We start from the raw sequence: 19053 nt of genomic DNA on the forward strand, positions 1-19053 counted from the left end.
AGTTATTAAGTAAATAAATAAGGGCGAATAGATCAATCTGCACAGAGTAATCACAAGTCATTTATGTGGAACAGTTGGCCCATAAGGTGGAGAATAATGCTCTCCTCAGGTCTTCCTTCCAAAGAGTCCAGTAGGAAGAGGAGGAAAAAGAGTAGCTCTGCATTAACCCGACACAGAGTACCTCAGCCAGGTGACCAAGACTAACACTGCAAAAGCAGTTAAGTCACGTTGACAGCACGTACCCTTAATGTGGGATGACAGTGGAACTTTACCTCGGTGATGTTGCCTCCCAAATCCATAACCCCAGTCTAGTCATGAGAAGAACATGAGACAAATTTGAACGGAGGGACCTTCCACACCTATCTAACCAGCATGCCTCAAAACAGTCAAGGTCATCCAAAATCTAAGGAGAATCTGAGCAACTGTCACAGCCAAGAGGAGTCTGAGGAGACCCTACGGAGGAGTCTATACGTACTCCTAATGTATGCAGGGTATCAGATACTACAGATAAGGTGGTGTCCCGGATGGGATTCTGGGACAGAAAAATAACATTAGGTAAAAAATTAAGCAAATATGAATAAACTTATGGACTTCAGCTAACAATAACGGACCGGTATTGACGGGAAGTCCACAAACGTACCAGACCGATGTCGATCAGTAATAGGGAAAACTGGGTGTGCAGTATACGGGAAGTCTCTATCCTTTCCTGGCGATTTTTCTACAAATCTCGAACGTTCCTAAAATAAAAGGTTGATTTTTTAAAAGTTTATTAAAAAAAAAAAAAAACCCTATAGCAGGGCAGGACGGACGTAACAGAAAGCTTGGCTAGATACGGTGTTTCTACATTTACAAAAAATCTCTTTTGCCACAAGTGGTGTTTTAGTCTCTTAAGGTTTAATCATTAGCCAAAGAAACACAAATATTTTAGTGCAAATGGACTGAAAAACAAAATGAAAAAACTTGGATAATTTTACTAGAGAAAAAGATGCTTAGAGCTATTACATACTTTATTGAGCCAGTCTTATTTCTGTCTTTTGGCTAAATGCTTGGTCAAGTCTGAACAGTTGACGGCTTCCAGTTGCTCTTAGAATCGAACCCAAAGTCCTTAGCGTGGCCCACAGAATCCAGCTCCTGCCTATCTGCTTTGGCTGCATTTTAAACTACGCTTCCTGCTATTTTCACTGATTGGAGCTGCACAGTCTTTCTATTCTGAAATCCTTTATTTTTTTTTTTCGTTCTAAAATCCGATTAAGTCTCTCTGCTTTCACTCTTCTTGTCCGGTATCTGTTATCTAATGCCGGGCAGCAAACCATCCGCGACACTTGGCGTGGCTTTAATGTAGCCCCTGTTCTGTTCACTCAGGATGTTCAGAGTCTATCTGGGCTGGTCTCACCTTGGACACTCATGGGGCAGCTGGAGCGGGGACGGGGGATTAAGTCACACCTGGTGGTCAGTGCTGTTGGCTAGTATGTTTTTCTAGCATACTAGAAAAGTGGCTCTCTCAGGGGGCTGCAGTAGGGGTCCCAGAGTGAGAGGAGCATTCAACTGATGAAAGCAAATCACAAGACCAATCTATATTCGAGCAGCAGGAAACAGACTCCATGTCTGACAGAAGGAGCAACAAAGAATATGTAGACATTTAAAATCTATCACGTGTACAATGCTTTTCCTGAAAGCTTTCCTTAACTGTCCCCTTAAGAATAATCTCTTTGGGGGCGCCTGGGTGGCTCAGTCGGTTAAGCGGCCGACTTCGGCTCAGGTCATGATCTCGTGGTCTGTGAGTTCGAGCCCCGCGTCGGGCTCTGTGCTGACGGCTCAGAGCCTGGAGCCTGTTTCAGATTCTGTGTCTCCCTCTCTCTGACCCTCCCCCATTCATGCTCTGTCTCTCTCTGTCTCAAAAATAAATAAACGTTAAAAAAAAAAAAATTAAAAAAAAAAAAATAATCTCTTTGGCGGGCACCTGGCTGGCTGCCCGTAGAGCATGCAACTCTCAATCTTGGGAGTCGTGAGTTGGAGCCCCATGTTGGGTGGAGTTTACTTAAAATTAAAAGAGAATTTAAAAATGTTTTCAAATTTCTTCAAAGAGGTCTTTCCTAACATACATTTCTTTCTTCCTTTTTCTTTCTCTCTCTCTCTCTCTCTCTCTCTCTCTTTTTTTCCTTTTGAGAGAGCTAGAGCACAAGCTGGGGAGGGGGCAGAGGGAGACAGAGAATCTTAAGCGGGCTCCACACATGGCTCGATCCCACAACCCTGTGATCATGACCGGAGTTGAAATCAAGAGTCAGATGCTCAAGTGTCTGAGCCACCCGGGCACCCCGCAACCACTATATTTAAAGCAGCTCTTCACCCTACATTCCCCATCTCTCACGATTTCATTTCTCGGTTTGATTTTCTTTCTGTCATTACGATCATCCATTATTTCATTGAGCAGGAACATAATTAACTCACACCTTTGTTTTTTCTGCCACAACACTATAGACAACCAGGTTTAACAGCTGGAAAAGCAGAGCACTTTAGTAAACAGCACTTTAGGAAAAACAAGGTAAATGAACATAAATTTGTCTCTTCTGTCTCCTCCCCAAAAATGACCTATTTTTTTAAAATTCAAGGTAGATAAAGTAACCTGAGGTGTTTTTACAAGTCAGTTAATTTAGAGCTTCGGTTTCCAACATTAAGATGACCAGTTTAGAGATTTACTCTTTAAAGACCACCCCGAACGCAAATAATCCTTTCGCCTGAACCTCTGGTTTGTTCCAGTTTGTTAAGAAAGCTTACACAGGATAAGGTCTGAGGGACTTGTTTCCGTCTACCAAAGAATAGTGGCAGTCGGTGTGTCAGCCCCTGTGGCGTCAGGCTCTCCTGAACGCCAGGCCACTGTAGCCCCCAGCACTTCACGGTAGGGTCCCCAAGACGTGGCTGGACTCTGGGGATCATGCCTGATCCCAGTCAATTCTGGTACAGAAGGTCGTACTATAAAGAATGACACTTTTCCACTGGATAGTCTGCTCAAATAAAAGGAGACCAAGTCATTACAGAATGTTTTTCCACTTTATTTTTTTATGAATGACAGACCTACTCAATAATTTTATTCAGTTTATTTAAATAAGGATAAGGCTACTTAAAAGACCTTTACATACAAAAATGTACATTACAAGGTTAAACTCTCTGTACTGAATTACAAAACCTGCACAAGCATTTAATAAAAGAGCACGCTTAAAAACATTTTGACCGTTTTGTAACCTCTTAAAATTACTGAAGTTCCACAGTAGTAAATAGAGGAAGCTCTTACACGTGTATGATTTAAGCTACTGGCAGTTTTACTTAATGTAAGTTTTTAAAAGGTCATTGCTATTGAATGAGTCTCTAGACCAGTTTTAGAATCATCTCTCAGAAAACGAAGTCAACCAAAATATTATTTCAAATAATAATTACAATTCTGAGGAATTTTAATACTAGCAAAAATATTATGGCCTCATAGTGGTAGTTGAACCAACTTTCCAAAGTGTCTCGTAGCTGTCTAGATTAATAAAGCTATTTTGGTAAACTGTACTGCCTTTACGGCCACTGGGAAGCAATTCAGGGCCTTTGGTGCTGCAGGGGCTGGAGACTTCCAGAATTCACGCGGCAGTCTATGATCCCTCAAATGTAAGAGGAACGGGGGTTATCCTATCTTCACTCCTCAATGAATGCGTAGGGCCAGGCATTATGACCCGCAAACCTAAGCCTGATGCTTAGGGTCTGCAGAAAGGAGGATGGAGAATAGAAGCAAAGAAAGTTAAAATATGGGAAAGGAGAATAAGAAAAAAGAAACCAAGAACAAAGAAGTTGGGGAAGAAAAGAGCAAGACCACCTGCCAGTGGCAGAAGTGGTCAAGTGCTCATAACTACACCTCAGAAGCCACTCACTGACTCGAATGCCATTCGTCTGCCTACCACCCCCCCCCCCAAAAAAAAAGCTGGCTCTGTTGAAACAGGAAATCGATAGTAACAATATTACAATGATCGTGAGTCAAGAGTATTCCAAAGTCGTTTGCCATTCAACTCAATTCCTTGTAAGCTTTAAAGCACACCAAAGCAACCCTTCAAAACCTAAGATTGCCGACACTTCTGCCTCAAAGTCCCATCATTCAGTAGGCTTCGTCATGTGGAGGAAGACATCTCAAGACCAGCTGTATGTAAACACCTTGAGAAGGCACAGCGCTCTGAGATGTCAGCATTAGGTAATACACAGTCCATGGTTTCCCACTTCTCCACATTTCAACCTCAAAATAGCCCAATAATATGCTGCTATATGAGCATTGATTCTGAATGTTCATAATATAAACTTCAATTTGAAGCAACAATGTTACACAGTTCAGCTGTTATTACCAACCTACTCTGTAAGTTAAATATACAAATTAAAAATTAATTTTCTTGAGTAACTAAAAATAAGTTTCCACTGACTTAAAACTGTCAAATGGCTAACTCTCTCTTAACTAAGAGAGAATGCAGATGGGAGCAGCAGGGACAACTGAATACAAAAATCTGTCATTCTACTCTAAAATCTGCACTTTTAAAATCTCCCTTTACAGTTATGTAGAGGGTTACAGTTGTCCTTCAACAGTATCACACGCATCAGCCCCGCAGGTAACTATGTAGTTACTGATTTAGCACAACATGCAACACATCGTATGTACCAATTTTGTCTCGTATGTATAGATTTATCGACTGGATAAAGGCAGAACGGCTAAAAACTGTAGGGTTAAAGTTTTAGTACCATATGTACCTGCAAGGCTGAATGAATTTTTTGTAAGGCTATTTGAGAGCTGAACTAAAATACTTGCGTTAACAAATCAAAAGAGGAACGAGACTGCTGTCAGAAGTAAAGAAAAGGCAAACCCCAATTTGAAGATCGATCACATAAGGAAAAAAGTATAAAGTATCCTCTGCACTTGGTTAGAAATACAAGGCAAAACATGGACACGAGAACTCACGGCTCTAAGGTATACCCTACTTTCCCACTGATTCCCACCACACAAATGGGATGGTGACACCATTCCAACAGGAACACACAACCTCAGTGGATAACTTGTGCGTGTGACAGACAGTCCTGCGGGGAGCTGTCCCCGTCACCCCAGCAGGGAGCCCCGTCTAGCTGGTACTCGTCTCCCATGCTGCCACTCTGGGGTGACTTCTGGCTTCAGTATCTTCTCGTCTTCTGCCTACTCCAGAAGACACTAAGCTTCCCTCTCACCGCTATCCTTCCTGGACTCTCTGAAGTTCTAGAATTCCATCCCCCTCTTCCTACTCTCTAAACCTTCTGCCATTGGGTGCCATCTTGAACATGACCACACATGAAGGCTTTACAGTTGGCTTCTTTTTGAAAAGCTGCAGCACCAGGGAAGGAGCGATCCCTGCGCTCAGAGTGAGATCACAGACTGCTCATGAAAACAGCAGGTAGGGCTACTACACGGCCAGGACATCTTAAAGGGCAGACCAGCTGTGAGAACGACCAGTCAGCTCCTAACAGACCAATCCTGTCGGGACTTCAAGGGAAGGAGCAACAGCAAGCACTGATTTACCTTTTGATTTTTATGGGGAAAGGCAATGTAAGCACTTGGAGAACAGCAGTTTCATCTGTATATTCTGAATAGTTTACCGGCAGCACTACAAATATGCTTTATTGGTGAACCTTGAGGAGTTTGGCAGTATTTACTAAAATGTTGGGATAAACTGTCAAATTCTTTTGCTAGGGAAAAGAAATAAAAATGGTGAACTTCCAGAAGATTTGAGCTTAAACAAAACCTCAAATTTCCCCAAAGACTAAAACAGGCTAATGAGAATAATTCTTAAAAGTCATCAGATGCTTTATACCAGACTTGCAGCTAATAATTGACTAGGATCGCTATAAATGACTCACACTAAGCCGCTTGTTGAAAAAGAAATTCCTTCCAAATCAAGGAACAAAATGCAAAAATTAAAAAAAACAAAAAAGGAGGAAGGGAAAAGGAAAGACTTTTTTCAAACCTAATTTGAAACCTCTTTGGAAAATTCCACAATAATCAGGATCTCTGTAAATACTGTCAATATATGTGAACTTGCTTGAAAAACTACAGTTACAGTTATATTTACATTTTTGGAAACTTTCCTTCATGGCCATGTAACATGCTGTATCTTCCTCTTTGCTTCTGGGGGCTTCAGGTTATTCTGAAAAGACATGAACAGAAATCAGTATATACTTGCAGAAATGTCAGAGAATAACTTGAAATGAGCACTCTAAACCACCAAAGTGTACTACTAATCTATGCACAGTAGATCACTGCTGCCATCTGGTGGGAAAAGACTTTAGGAGCTTGGGGGGAAAAAAGCAAGCCCCCTGCCACCCTTTTTTCCAGCTGTGGTTCTAACGTCTGCAAATTAGAATCGCCCACGGCACTTACAAACATGCCCAGACCGGGGCCTTATCCCACAACCAATTAAGTCAGAATCCACGGGAGGTGGCAGGAATGAAGCTCTGACGTCTGTCTGGGTTTTCAGGAAGCTCCTCCAGGTAATTCTAAGGTGCATTCAGAACTGAAAAGCACTGAAGGCTCCAGACCTGCTTCCTTCCTGCCTGCCCCATCGCCTTCCTCAAATTCACAATCCAAGATCTTAACACTCATAAATTAAAAAAATAAATAAAACAAACCTCTGAAGGAGTAAAATTTTTGAGTAGAAAAATGCTTTCTAACAGACCGAAAGAAAAGATCCTCGAAGCTAACTCTTTATTGTAATATTTGAGGTCTGGATTCTTCCTCCTACCTTTTCTCTTATTCTTCCCTCTCTTATCTGACACCCTCCTCCCACTTCCCACAGAAGTGACTGAACTCTGTCAGTCTAGAGGCAGCCCGGTGTCAAAGGTGCATGCACTGAGGTGAGACAGACCTGAATTCCAAATGCAGCCTGGCCACTTAGTAACTCTGACACCCTGGACAACTTTATTTAAATTATCTGAGCTTCCATTTCCTCATCTGCGAGATGAGAAAAAGACCTGTGCTATGTCACAGGGTCACTGAAAGGATGAACTAACATAAGAAGCATGAGCTGGTCACACTCACAATAGTTTTCTTTTTTCAGGGTCTACTATTTTAGAATGTTGGAACTAGTCTGAGTCTTGATCCTTTGGACACACAATTCCAAGGGGATAATAAAGTCACTGTATACTATAGGAATACTACAGAAACTGAATGCCTGTGTCCCCTCGGAAGTCCCATTTTGAAACCTAACCCCCAAGGTGATGGTATGAGGAGGCACGGCCTTTAGGAGGTGCTTAAACAACAAGGAGGAGCTCTGATGAATGGGCCCTCATAAAAGAGACCTCAGAGAGCTTACTAGCCCCTTCCACCAGGTGAGAACACAGCGAAAAGCAGCCAGCTATGAACCAGGAAGTGGGCCCTCACCAGACACTGAACCTGTCAGCACCTTGATTCTGGACTTCCCAGCCTCTAGAACTATAAAAAATAAATGTTTGCTATGTAAGCCACCCAATCAAAGTTGTTTTTTTGTCATACCAGCCTAAATAGACTCAGACAAGAAATAAAAGCTATAAAACTGGATATTTAAAAGTAAAATAATTTTCTGACAAGTCTAGGGAAGGATCAAATACACACACACACACACACACACACACACACAATCTCAACAATTAAACCCTAAGTAAACTCTAAATATATTGCCTATCTCTACCAAATTTGCCAGTATATGAAATCCAAGCATCTAAATGGTTAACTGTGACACAGTCCAACACAGTAGATTCCCTTAAACTTCCTCTACCCTCCAAGGATAGGTAAATTTGAGAAGGGGAGGTAAGTGATAAATCCTAAACACTCTAGTGTGGTTTAAGATAAGTGCAAAACAGACAGACTAAAGGTCAAGCTCTAAAACTCTACTTAATAAATATGTGACCCTGGGCAAATTGCTTAACATTCTGAGCTTTGCTAACAAAGGAATATTTTCCTCTTTTAGTTCCAAGATAAAGGATCTAAATGAGAAAACGCTAGGAAAAGTGCCTAAGACACTCTCTTTACACATTTTAAGCAGAAAGAAATCGAGTGTACACAGACTTCAAGCTGTATTACAAAGCTGTAATCAAGACAGTATGGTACTGACATAAGAACACACTCAGATCAATGGAACAGAATAGAGAACCCAGAAATGGACCCACAAACGTATGGCCAACTAATCTTTGACAGAGCAGGAAAGAGTATCCAATGGAATAAAGACAGTCTCTTCAGCAAGTGGTGCTGGGAGAACTGGACAGCGACATGCAGAAAAATCAACCTGGACCACTTTCTTACACCAGACACAAAAATAAACTCAAAATGGATGAAAGGCCTAAATGTAAGACAGGAAGCCATCAAAATCCGTGAGGAGAAAGCAGGCAAAAACCTCTTTGACCTCGGCCGCAGCAACTTCTTACTCAACTTGTCCCCGGAGGCAAGGGAAACAAAAACAAAAAGGAACTATTGGGACCTCATCAAAATAAAAAGCTTCTGCACAGTGAAGGAAACAATCAGCAAAACTAAAAGGCAACCGACAGGATGGGAGAAGACATTTGAAACGACATATCAAACAAAGGGTTAGTATCCAAAATCTATAAAGAACTTATCGAACTCAACACCCAAAAAACAAATAATCCAGTGAAGAAATGGGCAAAAGACATGAATAGACACTTCTCCAAAGAAGACATCCAGATGGCCAACAGACACATGAAAAGAGGCTCAACGTCACTCATCATCCGGGAAATACAAATCAAAACCACAATGAAATAACCACCTCACACCTGTCAGAATGGCTTACATTAACAACTCAGGCAACAACAGATGTTGGTGAGGATGCAGAGAAAGAGGATCTCTTTTGCGCCGTTGGTGGGAATGTGAACTGGTGCAGACAGTCTGGAAAATAGTATGGAGGTTCCTGAAAATATTAAAAATAGAACTACCCTAAGGGTCAGTAATTGTACTACAAGGAATTGATCAATGGGATATAAAAATGCTGATTTGAAGGGGCACATGCACCCCAATGTTTATAGCAGCATTATCAACAAAAGCCAAATTATGGAAAGAGTCCAAATGTCCATCAATGGATGAGTGGATAAAGAAGATGTGGTGTGTATATGTATGCATGTATGTGTGTGTATATATATATATGTATCTATATACCTATATATAGATACATATATAGATACATGTGTGTATACACACACACACACACACACACGCACACACAATGGAATATTACTCAGCAATCAAAAAGATTGAAATCTTGCCATTTGCAATGATGAGGATGGAACTAGAGGGTATTATGCTAAGCAAAATTAGAGAAAGACAGTATGACTTCACTTATATGAGGACTTTTACATACAAAACAGATGAACATAAGGGAAGGGAAGCAAAAATAATATAAAAACAGGGAGGGGGACAAAACATAAGACTCTTAAATGTGCAGAACAAACATAGGGTTACTGGAGGGGTTGTGGGAGGGGGGATGGGCTAAATGGGTAAGGGGCATTAAGGAATCTACTCCTGAAATCATTGTTGCACTATATGCTAACTAACTCAGATGTAGATTAAAAAATAAATAAACATAGAAAAAAAAAAGAAAGAAATCGAGTAGACTTTAAAAAATGTTAACTTATCATCATGGATTTTATACTTCCAGGATTCAAACACGAGAAAGGACATGTAAAAAGTAAGATCATTTAAGAGTTCAAGATCTGCTTGTGGCACTGCTCTCCCACCTCAGCTATGAGGCAGACTGCTCGAAGATTTCATTCACATCTCCCATGAGCCCAGAAACTTCTGCACACTTACCACGGCCTCCGCTTCTTCCTTAGGAGCAGCTCGCTTTAACTTCACTGGAGTAGTTCCAACAGGGGACAAAGGTGGGGACTTTGCAGGACCCAAAGGACTTTTCCTATGCGTTAAGTCATGGTTCTGTTTAGTGTCATTATTATTGTGTTCCGTTTTATTGTTCACAGGCAAATTGGAAGACAAAATTAGGGGTGAAACACTGGAAGACGAATTTGGTAATTTTCGAAAGGCATTACTGGTAAAGCTTGCCTGAGGGGGAGGCTTGAGTCGATCATTATCTCCATTCTCTGTCTTTTTCACTTTGATGCTTGTTCTGGTTGAACTTCCATCAAACACAATGAGGGGCCTTTTCCTTAACCCATCCACAGTGCCACTCCTGCAATCACAGAGATGTATTCACGGAAAACATAATTGGAACAGCAAACCCATTCGTTCACAGGAACTCAAAGCTAAAACAATGGCCAAAAAAACATTGCTAAGACTAATCTATTTTAAGTAGGATTACTGGGAATCAAATTTTCTATGTTCACCCTAAATGAAATGGTAATATTCTAGGGCTTTGACGTTTAAAGTATTTACTGACAAGAAACGTAAGTTAGCTTTAATGTACACACAAGATACAAATATTTTGAAAACATCAGCCGACAAATTAACCCTAGGACTTAAAAATAAGATTCCTAAGTAACTAAAAAAAATTTTTTTAAGTTTTAAAAATCACCCTCTAATTGACAGAATTATCTTGACTATGTATCAATTATTACTTTAAAAAGGATAATAACCTAGAAAACTATAGCAAGACTCCTACAGTAGCAGTCTACAAACAACGAGACAGAACATTCTGTTCTAGTCATTAAAGATCTCTAAAGCCAAGGCATTTTCTAAACTGTAACTATAACATTTATAAAGTTTTAATGTTAAAATTCAGCAAGTCTTCACATTTAGCTTCTGAAAACCAAATTTCCACTCTGAATCACAAAGACAAATGATAAGAGCGTTCATTTGTCCATTATTCATGACACCTCGGGACACAACACATTTGTTCTTGGGGGGAAAAAAAACCAAAACCTTTTAATTAAACACGTAAGAATTTGAGCGGTCATTTATTAGGAAGAACACTTTAGTCTTACATCTCCAAGTGTGGTCCAGGGACCAGGGGCATTAAGCATCCTCTGGGGAGCCTGTTAAGAAATGCAGAATCTGGATGTGAGGGCGATCTGGCTGCGACATCTGTCACCCCATTGATCGCCAGGGTTGATTCGGCTGATCTGGCTGGCTAGGCGGGTGTCCCCTTCCTCCCTCACCGCTCCATGTGCGTCCCTCCCGAAGCTGCGCGCTCGGTCGAAGAGGACGACCTTCCCCGATAGAGGAGGACCGTTCTTTGGTCAAGGGTATACGAGTAGCTGCGCTCCCCTGCTAGAACCTCCAAACAAGCTCTCAAGAAATACAGAATCTGAGGCTTCAACCTGTACTGATTCAGAATCTGCATTTTAACCAGATCCTAGGTGATTCGCCAAACTCACCAATTCTCAGGTCACCACTGAACATTATTTGGTAGAAGGTAAAAAATAAGCTCACTATACACCCACTGTCACCACAGAAGGGAAACAGCACGTCAGCTTGTGAGAGTTCAACCTAAGAGCCCAGAGGCCCGCTCCAACTTGGGCACCGTCCTGTAGATCTGGTCCCAGCTCTGTGTGGTCTGGAGGACATCACAGGAGCTCAGTCTGTCCACAAAAAAATTAATAAACAATTCAACAATACCTGATTGTCTCTTAGATGCTTCCAGCTTTAATGTTTTGATTCTAAAGTCAAATTGTGTTTTTTTTTGTTTTTGTTTTTTTTAAAGAGCCAAATATGTCCTCCAAAAGGATACTGAGGGGTTAAAGGGATTTTTATACGAAGTATAACAGTATTGAAAGCTTTGCTTAGAACAGTGTGCCTGAATGTGCAGAGCAAGAAGAAAATACTTTCTTATTAAGAATCAACAGAAGTAAATTGAAAACATATTTGGCCTAACCCAAAGATTTACAAAAGCTAACTCTAATAAGTAGCCTATCCCAGTATATAACCATCAAGCTAAAAGGATCCTCGATCTGAACTGAATGTGTTCCTGATCAAAAGAGTGACTGTATTTTCCAAAAGACTAAGGGCATACGTGTTACATTCTTCAACGTTTTCCACAGTTGGGGGAATAATCTCCTGGTCAATCATGAGTTTTTCTTCATAACTACAAATTAAAACCTCAATTCATCTCACCACTAGCATCTTCCCTCGCTCCCACCCTTCACTGCATCTTTTTCCACAATCACTGGTGTACTGCCTATAGACACTACCTTACAAACAGAAACCTCCAAAAATAAGTTCAGTAGTTAATCAATAGCACCCACGTGGGATACAACAGACACAGGAAGAGAAATAACTAGCCCACTCAGGGTTGTTAGGACACCTTGTCCTCATTAAGCTATCCCTGTTAAAGAAAGGTAGCCTTCTTTTAAAAAGGAAATTTATTTGCTGTGGTTTTATCAAGTATTTTCTGAAATTTAAAAAATTTAAATAGTGCCCCCGAAGCTACATGACAGTTCCTTCGTTCCTGCATCATTCAAAGACCTTAATGTCTTAACTTGACTCTACCTTTTCTCCCAGTTCAGCAAATCTTGTTGGCTCTACCTCCAAAATAAATCCAGACTCTGACCACCTCTTACCAAATTCACTACCTCACTCAAAGTCACCACCATCTACTGCCTGGATCACAGTATAGTCTCCTGTTTGACTTCCCTATCTCCTTCCCCCCACCTTAAATTACAGCCAGGGTGATGCTGTTGAAATGTACATCATATGGTGTCATCATTCTGCTCAGAATCTTCCAATGGCTCCTCATCTCAGAGCAAAGCCAAAGTTCTTACAACGACTTACACAGCTTTATGGGATCTAGCCAACAATTTCTGCTGCTCCCCTCCAATAAACCTCTTTCGTCTACTCTCCCTCAGATTCTCTCCATACCAGCCTTGATAGCCTCTTTATTGTTCTTGGTCTATGATGGGCACACTCCTGACTCTTGTATTCTGTCTGGAATGCTAGCTTGCTCTCTACCTTGTAGGTTTCTCTGCTGAAATGTCTTTTCTCAGTGAGGTTGTTCTTGGCCACTTTACCTAAAATGGTAATCTCTCTCCCTGTTGTCCTTTTCTCCTTAGCATTTATCACTACATAACATACCGTATATTTTATTTCACTTTCTAAATTATGTTTCTCCCAATTAAAATACAAGCAAGGAATTCTGTCAGTTTTTTTCGTGCTATAAGCACAGTGCCTGGTGCTCAATAAATAGTAGTTGTTGAGCAAATGAATTTTTCTTTTTTTAAAAATTTTTTTTTTTTTTCAACGTTTATTTATTTTTGGGACAGAGAGAGACAGAGCATGAACGGGGGAGGGGCAGAGAGAGAGGGAGACACAGAATCTGAAACAGGCTCCAGGCTCTGAGCCATCAGCCCAGAGCCCGACGCGGGGCTCGAACTCACGGACCGCGAGATCGTGACCTGGCTGAAGTCGGATGCTTAAACGACTGCGCCACCCAGGCGCCCCACAAATGAATTTTTCTTACCTAAGTTTACCTGGAGAAAAAGAAGAAACACAAAACTGTTAAGTCATATAAACCAGAACCACTGAAAAGTACCTTTTAGTCTCGTTTTTCGTCTCATGTTGCTCTCTTTTCTTTTCCATCATTTTCCCCCATCTGTTCTTTGGCAAATCTCTCTGAGGCAACGGTATTGCATGCTGAACATAAAGATCAGTAAGATTGTCTTTGTTTATTCTTACATCATTTTCAACAGCTATGTTCTTCTGTGGAGAAGGAAACAAAAGTAATTTCAAAATAACATCCTTTGTTTTAATTACTACCTACATAACACGGTAGAACGTTTCTGTTTAAATAACAAATTTTATAATAATAAAATTTAGTAATTACATAATATATAGTTTATTTATAATCATAAAATGTATCGTATAATATATACTCTTATTTATAATTTATAACCATAAAAATCAATATAATATACTCATAATTTAAATTTCCAATTATTATATATTTAATATAATTACAAAATTTGTTATTTAAGTCAGAGATTGTTATCTAAGTCTTACACGGACTTACAGGGACTTCAAGTACACCGCAGTCCTATACAGTTCTCTAAGAAGTACTATTACTAAGAGATTCAGCTCTGCAAACATCAGGTTCAGCTGCATCTTAAAGACAATGGCCACACGTTCACTGTGACAAGGACTGCAGCTCACATCTGGTCAGCCAGCATACCAGGCGCGAAGGCCATTTCCAGCAGCATCATCTTTTTTTTTTTTTTTTTTAACGTTTATTTATTTTTGAGACAGAGCATGAACAGGGGAGGGGCAGAGAGAGAGGGAGACACAGAATCTGAAACAGGCTGCAGGCTCTGAGCGGTCAGCACAGAGCCCGACGCGGGGCTCGAACTCACGGGCCGTGAGATCATGACCTGAGCCGAAGTCGGATGCCCAACCGACCAAGCCACCCAGGCGCCCCCCAGCAGCATCATCTTAATCTAGGACGTAAACTGAAAATGGGAGACTGCCTGGGGAAACCGGACAAAAGAATTCCAACAGTGATGACAATTTACTACCTGCTGTCAAAGGTCACCCAGAGTGTTACCATCACAATCAAAGCGTGGGCTGTATATTGTTTCCCATGTCTCCCTAATAATGCTTAAGTTGAAGTTAACCACCAAGATTTCAGATGGCCCTACAGATGGAAACTGCAGTCCCTTACTGATGACCATCACAACAGTGCGTCATTACAACCTCCCTTTTACGTTTTCATCAGTCCTTTCTATTTTTAGTACTTAAAAATTTTTTTTCATGTTTATTTATTTTTGAGTGAGAGAGAGAGAATATGGCCCTACTTACTGAGCCACTCAGGTGCCCATCACCAGTCCTTTCGAGTAGCTTCCAGTCACTGTCCATCAACCTTGTCAATATTACCTCATTCTCCCTCATTTTCCAATTTGCTCTCAACATCACGGAAAACATATAGCATAAAGAGAAGGAGCAGCTATGGATAGGGTTTGGATTTAGGAAGGAAAACGAAGATGGTAATGAGATCATGGACTCCTCAACTGCAATTCAGGAAAGCTTGGAAACATTTGTGCTCAGCTTAACTGGCAAAACAAGCCCAATCTTTGTGCTCTGATAAACTTATCCCACTTACTGTTTCCTTCCAAATTTAAAAGCACAAGTAGTACTTTTCTCTCTTATACTTGACCACCCTTTGTTATCAATTTTCACCCTCTATACACTTAGAGATACGGAAAAACCCTGGAGAGTCTCTTGGATAACATTCCTAGGGAATTCATAGGCACGTTAGTTTGGGACGCACTGCTCCAGGGTGGTGATTCTCAAACTGTGGTCCCTGGACAAGCAGCATTGGTTAAAAATGCCAATATTCAGGCCACACCCCGGACCTACTCAATCCGATGGAGCCCAGCAATCTGTATTTTAATGAACCCTAGAGTGATTCTGATGTACCTAAAAAGTTTGAGAACTGCAGGTGAAGGGTAATTGATATCAATACATCTGCAGGGCACTTGAGGAAGTTAGAGACAGAGTACTGAGGAGAAAACACAAGGAAAACCACAAAACAAGCTACTTGAAACCACAAGGAAACTTTCAGTAATTCTCTACCACTTTAAACCAAACTCATCACTTCTTTTGTCTTTTTTGTTGACTATCAGAGGCCACATTAGCTCGAAAAGAGGATATGCTACATTGAGAGCCAGGAGTACTGGTTTCTCCTCCTGGCTGCACCACTTACCGGTGGTGCGACCTTAAATATGTCACTTCACCTCTCCGAGACTCAGTTTCATCTTTAAACGAGGTGACACTATGAAAAAAGGGCGATTTCTCCGATGCTTTCCAGCCCTGACAGTCTCTGATTACTACCCTTCATTGCTACTACGATTCTTCCCCAGGCCCTTGCTCACATCCAGGCCGCGGGGGTCGCCTAGGACTTCTGTGTCGGAGCCATCAAAGACCCCAAAAAAGAGAAGTCCTAATTCCCAGGAATCCCTGATAGTCTAAGGACGTCTCTTTCCCGGATAGGGGCGTGGGGAGACCTGGTCGGTCCGTGTGGAGTGGACGCTGACACAAACCAGGCGGGACAAGCGACGGCGGCGGGTGTGTCCGCTGCCACTCAGGATTACTTGGGGCCGGCTCAAGTCCGAACCTCTCTCCCAAACAGGCCCACCCGCCTCGGCGCGCCCGACCTGCTCCAGGGTGAGGAGAAGGAACTCCTGGGACAGCAGCTCCGGGTGCAGCAACAGCTCCGAATCAGTGCAGCTGCGACCGCCCACATCCCCCGCCATCGTCGTCGCCAGGAGACCCCAGCCGGCTACCCACAAGGCTCCGCGAAGGAAGCGTCCCGGAAGTGATGTAACGGGCGGGGCCTCGTTTGACGTCACTCTTAGTGCGCCAGGCGTCCGCTCCGCCTTTCGCGGCCGGCTGGGGTGCTGGGAGAGATCTTGCGGAGGGGACACTCCTGGGAGCGGTAGGAGCGAAAGGGACGTCCGCAGAGGAGACGACTGGCGTTTGACGCCTTGCAAGAAGAGAGGGGAAAACCAAGTTCCCAGAGAGGGTCACGATTGGTCGCGATTCTTGTGACGTCCAATGGCAGAGGCCAAAGGGATTCCGAGGGCAGTCTCGCGGGAAAGAGGCGAGGCAGCCTGACGTCCGTTACCCAAAGTATAGCTCTGGTCGCCTCTGAAATTGTCTTAGTTTTTCTTTTTGACCTCTTTGTCCCCTAATCCTCTTCCAATATGATGTAAGGCCAGAGACTTTAATTCCTTGTAACCCCATGGCTTCCCACATAGTAGGCGCTCAAGTATTCCCCGAAATAATAAGACTCCGAGCTGACCTCGCATATGAAAATAACGAAACCGCAGGTGACAGACAACAGCTAAACATTTGTTAGACATTTACGATGTGCCAGGTGCTGGATTTTACATGGATAATCTTGCTCCTCAGAACAGCACGATGAGGTGTATATTATTAGAATGCTTATTTTCCAGGTGAGGAAACAGGGTAATTTGCTCAAGATCAGAGAATGAGGAAGTAGCAACACTGACAAGTACATTTTCTCTGCACTAATTTCTCTACACTTATGTATATTATTATACATTTGCTCTGCACAAATGACAAGTGCATTTTCTCTGTATTTATAACTACAATGAAGGAACAGTTTTAGTTTAAATTGTTGCAGGTTCAAATATGATCTAAACCTTGATAATTCAAGAAATCTTTTCTACTTCTTTCATCTTTTGTGGAAGAGATACATGTTCCAAAACATTAGGCACATCTAACACTTAAACTTGCAGGCATGTTGTAAATGCTTATTCTAAATATGATGTATCATTTTATTGGAAATTATTGCAGTAAAAAATGTGACCAAATCTGAGGATGTTAAAAGATAAACCTTGAAAAAGTTGGGAAATAAATGAGGTGCCAGCTTAAAAAGATAAGGTAAAGCTGGGAGATGTTTTGCAATTTTTCTTAATCATTTATGTATATGATACTTCCGTCTGGAAATTGAATTTCAGAGCTGGGCAGAAACTTAAACGTTAGCCCAGTCCTTTCATATTAGTGATGAGGAAGCTGATCTAAATGAAAGACATTTAAGATGACTTGCCCAAAATGGAACAGAGTTTAGACCCGAGTTGAGGCAGGCATTTGGATGTTCTAATTTGGAGTTAAGTGCATTAACTTCATGGTATTAAAGTCATGGTATTTTATAACCAAAATCTGAATACATTTCTTTTTTTTTAAATATTTTGTAAAAACTATTTTAGAGACAGAGAGAGCGCGTGAGCAGGGGACGGGCTGAGAGAGAGGGAGACACAGAATCCAAAGCAGGCTCCAGGCTCTGGGCTGTCAGCACAGAGCCCGACATGGGGCTCGAACCCACGAACTGTGAGATCATGACCTAAGCCAAAGTCGGAGGCTCAACCGACTAAGCCACCCAGGCACCCCTACGTTTCCCTAACAATAGTGAAATTAGTGTGACTGGTATCCCCATTTCCTTCACCGGAAAGCACATTGTTTTAATGGCAAAAGCAGTTGTCTTGGAAGGAACCTGGCCTTGAAAACTAGAACTTAGTTCAGATTTTGTTCTGCTGCAAAACGAGACGTTGGGTGAGTTACTCAAGTCTCTCAGCCTCAGTCTTATCAGAAACAAATGCTGTGCTAACATCTGTGAAGAATTATCAAAGGAGTACAGATTATATAACACACTTGGCACAGAGCAGGGTACTCATTAACCGGTAGCTGGTTTTTAGAAAGTATTCGACCATAATTATGAGGCAGTCTAGCAAACTGGACCAAGGGAAGGCTTTCGAGTGGCTCAGACTTGGGTTCTAGCCTGGCTTCAGCACTCACCTAGGAAAGATATTCCATGTCTTTCCGCTGCAGTGTCCTCACCTGTAAAATGGAAATTGTAAGGCCACTCCACATTGTGCTGAGATTGGAGCTAGAGTCTGTAAAGTGCCTGCTCTGTAGCCACTACCTGGAGATTTGTTGTAGCCTATTGACTGTCAGTGAAGGAGACATGTGGCATGATGGTGGTGTAGGTGGGGAAAAAAATTGAGTTTAAGAGTCTGAAAATGTGATTATAGGTTCTTGCTGGGCTCTTTCTCCCTGTGGTTTGCTGAACCAATCACCTAACCCAAAGCCTCAAGCTTTTAATCAGCAAAAATGTTTTGCAGGAGGTAAGATCTATTCTTTTCTCTCCCTCTCTGTTTTTCCTAATTTCCCAGAAGTACTTCTCTGCTTTAAAAATAATCCGTTAATTCCAGTTGCCTCGGAATCAAAAATCTCTAGAAGGAGTGTCCCCTGGGGCAGAAATAAAACCATGGAGATTCAGAGTGGAGGAAGTAGAATGAGATTCTAACACTCCCCAAAGGAAGGAGAGACTATTTGGTAAAGCCTGCTACACTCCATCCTGGGCAGAGCCTGGGAGAGTGGAGCCTCGGAGAATTTGTGGTGAGGTGACTGTGCTTTAATCTGAGTCTCTGATGTAGGAAGTCGGGGTAGGGGAGAATTAGCATTTCTGACAAGTTCTGATGTGATGTTTCCAATATGTCCAGGCTGAAGAGCCACCTCACAGAGATTTCTGCCTCATCCCAGAACAAGAAACCCAGACATTCCCTGACCCT

The 19053-nt window shown here is 41.8% G+C and overlaps 1 protein-coding gene across 4 annotated transcripts; it reads right to left on the bottom strand.

The window, feature by feature from the left end:
- Positions 1–3052: 3052 nt before the first annotated feature.
- Positions 3053–16266, bottom strand: CA3H2orf49 (chromosome A3 C2orf49 homolog). 4 transcript variants are annotated; one of them, XM_030310311.2, is made up of 6 exons: positions 16114–16266; positions 13500–13666; positions 10957–11007; positions 10079–10205; positions 9830–9952; positions 3053–6185 (listed from the first exon to the last, which is right to left on the bottom strand). In XM_030310311.2, exons 1-6 carry the CDS (start codon positions 16210–16212, stop codon positions 6129–6131), a joined length of 624 nt encoding a protein of 207 aa, XP_030166171.1. In that variant the 5' UTR covers positions 16213–16266; the 3' UTR covers positions 3053–6128. The 4 variants fall into 4 exon arrangements, with proteins under 4 accessions (XP_030166171.1, XP_030166172.1, XP_030166169.1 ...); XM_030310312.1 differs by lacking the exon at positions 10957–11007 and having other exon boundaries at positions 16114–16257; XM_030310309.1 differs by having other exon boundaries at positions 9830–10205; positions 16114–16257.
- Between the last annotated feature and the right edge of the window lie 2787 nt (positions 16267–19053).

This window comes from Lynx canadensis, chromosome A3 (assembly GCF_007474595.2).
Source record: "Lynx canadensis isolate LIC74 chromosome A3, mLynCan4.pri.v2, whole genome shotgun sequence".
NCBI classification, from domain to species: Eukaryota; Metazoa; Chordata; class Mammalia; order Carnivora; family Felidae; genus Lynx; species Lynx canadensis.

Excerpts from the sequence above, each read along its gene's own strand:
- CA3H2orf49 (XM_030310309.1), bottom strand. The coding sequence starts at position 16,212 with ATGGCGGGGGATGTGGGCGGTCGCAGCTGCACTGATTCGGAGCTGTTG. Across the intron at positions 11,008-13,499 it reads ACGAAAAACGAGACTAAAAG|GCTCCCCAGAGGATGCTTAA; the intron begins GTACTTTTCAGT and ends ATTTCTTAACAG. Across the intron at positions 6,186-9,829 it reads AGGAAGAAGCGGAGGCCGTG|AATAACCTGAAGCCCCCAGA; the intron begins GTAAGTGTGCAG and ends ATGTCTTTTCAG.